Genomic DNA, 6,061 nt, shown 5'->3' with positions numbered 1-6,061 from the left:
TCCTGTGTGCGATGTCATGTTGAATGCCGCTGACTGTACGAAACAAATACAATTTGGAAAAATTCAAGCCAACTCAAATTTTTTTATCATAAAGAAATTTATGTTTCATGTTAGCGATGCGACTCTGTAATTATAAATCTCCGCCCGTCTGTTAGAAACTGTAATGTGATTTTCTTGGCTGCTATCCAAGATAAAAGACCGAAATTTTTGTGTAATGAATCCCTGTTCAAATGTAACATTTCTAGATATTTAATTATAAGTTTCTTGGTCCGTCGGTCAATGCTTTATTTGTAATTTTATTCTATTAATACGTAAGTTAATTATCTCTTATTTAGACTGTACATTAAATTTAGGTAAACATGAAATTATTTAATACTCATTGCATAATATTTAATAAATATAATATTATTTTTCAGGTGTAAAAAAAGCTTAAAATGGCCGTTTTTATGCGGGCCATTGGCGGCTTATCCGGCCTTGGTCTAGTCGGCTGTGCCACTATGCGTAGACAGATGGGAGTTCTTGCTTCACAAGATCCTACTAAAGCCAAGTAAGATTTTATTGACGTTAATGTTCTCATTGTCCTGAAGTATATGCCTATCTACATGTTAATTTGTAAAATAATTACAATTTTCGGTAAATTTAAACATTTTTGGTTTCAAATACAGCTTAGTAATAGTAAGTCTGGGCGTGATTTATTAGAGAATTAATTTATTCAAGTCATAAGTAATTTTGTCATTTACTCTAGGTAAATCTTATGTGTTAACTTCAAAGTACGATATAAAGCCTTAAATGAAGGTCTATGCAATTTCTAACGAAATTTTTTTTCAGGTCAATTTATGAATTCACTGCCAAAAGCTTGGAGGGAGAAGAGATAAATTTTGAGAAATATAGGTGAAGAAAGTTTATGATATTAAATTCTAACGAAACTTTGTATTTTTCATTGATTATAATTTGCAATTTCAGTTTATGTAATTCAATATTAGCTTCGTTCAATAATAGAAGATTTTAAGGAGAATAAAAGCTAACATTAGTTTTGAAAACTTTTCATGTGCAAAAAAATCATTTGATATATTTTTAAGTTATTTACATTATTGCAGTGTTGTGAATCCGGATCCGCAAGGATCCGCATTATTTTGAGTCTAAGGATCCGGATCCTGGGGTATAAAGGGGGAGGTCATTTTCTAGTAAATTCCGTAAAGGTGTGTGTGTTATAAGGCCTAAAAATAGTAGTAGAACGATAAGGTGCTCTATATATTTGTATTCCCTATTGAATAGAACAATAGGGAGCACCTAATCGTTCTACTACTATTTTTAGGCATTATAACACACACACCATTACACACCTTTACGGAATTTACTAGAAAATGACCTCCCCCTTTATGGAAAATCTACCTAAATTTATATAAAATAGTCACTTACAAATGTTGAAAATCAGACATTCTCGCGATGAGAGCCAATCTTTAAGGTTTAGGTTCAGACTTAAAAATTGAAAGTATTTTTGACTTCGAGATTAAAGAATAAATATTTTTTGAAAAATTTGGTGATTTTATTTTTATTGTCAAGCAGCGTGCCGGAGCCGTATAATTTTGATGCGGCTCCGGCTCCGGCTCCGGCTCCGCGGAGCCGTATTTGGAAATACGGCTCCCGGCTCCGGCTCCGGCTCCAGCTCCGGCTCCGGCTCCTACCTTAAAATTAATATATCAATTTTTTTTCATTATTGAATTTGATAAAATAAAATAAATAATATAAAATATTTTGCTTTTATTTGATTAAAGCTATATAAAAGTAGAAGGATGTGTGTCTATTTGTTAAGTAACAATAGTTTTTCAGTTTATTATATGGAAATAGACCGTTGCCAAATTATAATATTACTTTAAAAGATCATTTTTAGCTAGTCCGGAGCCGGAGCCGTTTTTAACGAAAAATACGGCTCCGGATCCGGCTCCGGCTCCACCAAAAATGTTGCTGCTCCCGGCTCCCGGCTCCGGCTCCGGCTCCGGCTCCAGAACACTGTTGTCAAGGATCCGGATCTGCACTGACCAAATTTGGAGGATCCGGATCCGCATACAATCAATGCGGATCCGCAACACTGCATTATTGTATTTGTTTCAGAAACAAGGTTCTGGTAGTCGTCAATGTGGCGAGTGCCTGAGGGGTAACCAAAGTGAGTTTTTAATTTAACTTAATTATTAAATATTGGTTTTGTTTTCCGAGCTGCTAAATTGACTATATTTTTTAGTGCAAGAAATTGAAGAATACTTTATGTTGTGTAGTTTATTGTAATTGATTTTAATCGTTTATTGTTTTCAGTTGAACTACAGTCAGCTGGTATCAATGTACAACAAGTACAAGAATGAAGCTGACGGGTTCGAGATCCTTGCCTTCCCATGCAATCAGTTTGGTGGTCAGGTAACATTTATGGGTTTTTAGCCAAAGAATTCGAAAGTCTTTATTAGCCAAAGTGGGACTTTCGACCAACACACGTTATACTGTTAGATATCGTTTATAAGTGAGGATTAAAAACAAGCATCTGTGATAATCAGGTTCGATTATTCATTGTGAGTCAGCCATTCTGAAGCTTTAAAACATTCCAGGCCTTAATGCTTTTGTATCTTAATTCTATATATTAAAATGGAGCATAGTCAAGATTTGTAAAATATTTTGATTTTTTTAGTAGCACTTAGATATTATTTGACCTTTATATCGTCGATCGAAATATTTTTTTCATTCCAGCCCATTTTACTATTTTCATTATGTAATCGAAAAAAACTTTTTTTTGTGTACTCATATCATAAGATAAACCTACCAGTACGTTAAGTCATTCATATAGAAAGTACTAGAATAGACGAAATTAAATATACATATGCTATGTACCTATACTCTAAGAATGTTCTTTACAGTTCAATTGATTAACAAAAGCATCATTGTTAGGAACCTGGAAGTCCTGAAGAAATAAGAAAGTTTGTTACTGGCCTAGGTGTTGAGTTTCAAATGTTTGAGAAAATTGATGTCAATGGTGAGATATTTTATTCGCTGATTTTTAAGAAGCCAAACTCTTGTTCCTTAGCAGCTTATACCAACAACGAAATTAATTCGAAAAAAATCACGAAACCTATACCTAATTGATTTTCAGCTGTCGTTGGGGGGCAACACAAAGCTAAATTGACGACCTTTTTGTTTGTCCCCCAAACAGGTATTATTTGAGATTAATTTCGCTTGTTGGTTATTCCTTATACTTGGTGCCTTAGTATTCTCCTTAAAATGCAAAAATAACTTTTTTGTGACTTGTTTAAAATTATTTATTTATGATGTCGTAGTAAAAGGTTTGAACACTCGAGTTTCCAAGTGAGATTCGTGTTATGATTACACTTAGATTCTGAAACAAAAAACATATAATAATTTCACAGATTTGAAAAAAAATTCCTATTTTGATCCCTTTTTTCAGGTAAAAATACGCATCCAGTTTATGAATATCTGAAATCCAAACAAGGCGGAGTTCTAGGAAAGAGATGTTCATCACTTTAATAAAAATAATGATAAAAACTTGAAAAGGACTTCTCAATTATTTTGGATAAATGAAATTTTTTTTTTTGGGGGGGGGGAGGGAGGCGATTGTATTTCAAAGGGCAATTTCTATTGGGTGCGTAATCTTCCCGCCCTTAAAATACATTTTAGATTTGTAACAGATATATTTTTTTAAAAACTTGGTTTCTCAAAGCTAGAGTCCTAAGATAGGTTAATAATCCCACCACTAACTCTTTTTAACTAGAAAAATTTCCCAACCCTCCATTACAATTAAAAATAAGCAAAGGTATCATCTTTCGTGTACACTAGTTCATTTATTTTATGATGAACAGAGTGTCAATGCAATAGGAAGTTCAATCAAATGGAACTTCACAAAATTTCTGGTGGACAAACATGGTCAGCCCATCAAACGCTATGGAACCACTACAAAACCTATTCCCGAGGAAAACATCATTTTAAAAAATGGATAGCTATTTATAAACAACTTTGGAATTTAAGATTGTTGTCAAATTAATTTCTTGTTGGCTAGGAAAAGAAAAAAATGGCCTCTGAGTATTATTATTTGTAACTACTAGCAAATTCACAATGACAATCAGAGTTTGCTTTTAAAGGCAATCATTTGGGTACTATGCAATTTTAATGTTACTTTTAACTTAAACGGTTGCTTAAAGCAAATTGGCGAATTTTCTACTACTAAAATAAATGTGCAACAAAATAACTTTGATAAAATGTAATTGACATCGTCTGTTTATTGTAACTAAGGTCAAGTAAAGGTTAAAAAAAATCCTACAGAGAACTTACAATTTTTGAAAAGCTATCAATAGAAATAGTCTTGTATTACACTTTTTCTTTCGTAATCTCAGCACTTAGAAAAATAGAATATAAACCGCTTAGATAAATGATGTTATAAATAATTAAGATTGAGAAAGATGTAATTGAAGAGCTTGCTAAATAAAAACATTCTAATCAAACCAAAGGCTGTGAATACTATTACAGGAACAAATTTTCTAAATTTTTCTTTAATTTTTTTACCTCTCAAATTTTTTTTTTTTTTTTAAGTTATTTCATCTAAAGTATGTCTCACTGTAAAAATTAAGAAATTGATTTCTAGGGATGGCAATTCCCCCAAATTTTTAGTTCTGATTCGGATTCTTACAAAAACCACCAAAAAAGCGGATTAATCCGTGGATTGCGGATTCTAGCAATATTTTTAAACGTCTTTTCATAAATAAAGAATTCTAGCCCCTACAGCAAAAGTCATAAAAATTATCAATCTTTATCCGCAATTCAATTGGAATTGGGGATTTCGGATTCAGATTCTGAGTCCAAAAATTGGGCGAATTTCGGATTGCTAACCCTATTAATTTCATTTTTTTTTATTTCAAAAAATCTTCTTTAATATTACTTTAAAGAAATATGTATTGGATGAACTAAATTTCAATTAAAACTATGATTTTGATGAAAAGAATACCTATAGAAGGAAAATATATTAAAATTTGGTTCCTAAGGGGTATTAGTTGTGTATATTTTAGTCAGCGGAATTTGGCAGATTTTTTCGTTTTAGACTTGGAAGGTTTTCATAGTTTAATATGAAAGAAAAGGCCTAAAAACCTTCTTGGTTGGCCTTTGATTGATGAAAAAATAAACTTTAATGATTGCCTACTACAAGTCTAAAGCAGCTTCTGTTATTTCATTTAGTTTTATCATTTTACAAATAATCATGAGTTATTTATTGTATCAATAAATTATAAGATGAAAACTAACAAAAGAGGATTCACATTTTTAAAATGGCACATTGTTAATGTACTTAAAAGACGTATTTTTAAATCTTCTTTTGTCAGTTTGTCTGAAAGAAAACCTCTTTAATGCATAAATTAAAAGCATTCATAAAGGATACGCAATTTAAATACATTTAGGTAAATCATCCTTTTAAATAAACGTAAAGACTTATTTTACATATATAAAACTGTATTGCGATTTATACCTATAGTAGTTAAATTATTTATTTTATGTCATATTTTGTGCATATCCTATATTAATGTTTTAACTTTTACCCTCCTGCTTAAATACAGAGTAAGGGTAAGGCTAACTGCGAGTTTAATTGGTTTGACAACTTTTTTCATTCCTTTCTTTAACATCAGACCCACATCCACTTGTTTGCAAGTTGCAACCTTTTACTCAAGTTTCATCCATGGTTTTTATACTTTAAATCAATTCTAATTAAAGTTTTAAATGCCTTACCCTTACTCTGATCAAATGAATCTCAACTCAACTGAATTAAGGGTAGTTATTCTGAAAGATAAAAATATTCACTTATAGTGAATTCTTTGTCAAGTTCACAAATAACCCTTTATCAGAGTGATTGTTTCTTTCCGATGTGAAAAATTATGTGCCTACCTAATGAAAAAGATTCTTTCAGAAAAAACTGGAAGCTGTATGGTGAGAATGGATTGGCAACCTGCCCCTGAGGGGTTGGCTCAGATTATACCTTTACTCAAGGTAAGTACGGATGCGATGGTGTGTTATCACTTCCGCA

General features: G+C 31.7%; 2 protein-coding genes across 52 annotated transcripts in view; both read left to right on the top strand.

The window, feature by feature from the left end:
* Positions 1-408: 408 nt before the first annotated feature.
* On the top strand, positions 409-5,912 carry LOC145326293 (uncharacterized). Of its 2 annotated transcripts, XM_080169560.1 has the most exons (8): positions 409-547; positions 829-891; positions 2,113-2,164; positions 2,311-2,409; positions 2,932-3,016; positions 3,446-3,502; positions 3,835-3,968; positions 4,445-5,912. In XM_080169560.1, the coding sequence occupies exons 1-8, from the start codon at positions 435-437 to the stop codon at positions 4,478-4,480; spliced, it is 639 nt and encodes a 212-aa protein (XP_080025686.1). In that variant the 5' UTR covers positions 409-434; the 3' UTR covers positions 4,481-5,912. The 2 variants fall into 2 exon arrangements, with proteins under 2 accessions (XP_080025686.1, XP_080025685.1); XM_080169559.1 differs by having other exon boundaries at positions 3,858-5,912.
* Positions 5,911-6,061, top strand: part of Tnpo (transportin 1) — a 69,665-nt gene continuing 69,514 nt past the window's right edge. For all 50 annotated transcript variants that reach the window (XM_080169519.1, XM_080169528.1, XM_080169557.1 and 47 more), the window contains exon 1: positions 5,911-6,024. In XM_080169519.1, coding sequence (XP_080025645.1) covers positions 5,926-6,024 — 99 coding nt within the window. In that variant the 5' untranslated portion in view covers positions 5,911-5,925. The remainder of the gene's footprint in view (positions 6,025-6,061) is intronic.

This window comes from Acartia tonsa, chromosome 8, assembly GCF_053477335.1.
Source record: "Acartia tonsa isolate MP-2025a chromosome 8, ASM5347733v1, whole genome shotgun sequence".
In the NCBI taxonomy this organism is placed as follows: domain Eukaryota; kingdom Metazoa; phylum Arthropoda; class Copepoda; order Calanoida; family Acartiidae; genus Acartia; species Acartia tonsa.
The sequence above is the reverse complement of the archived record's forward strand: the minus strand, read 5'-3'. Positions and strand labels throughout refer to the sequence as shown.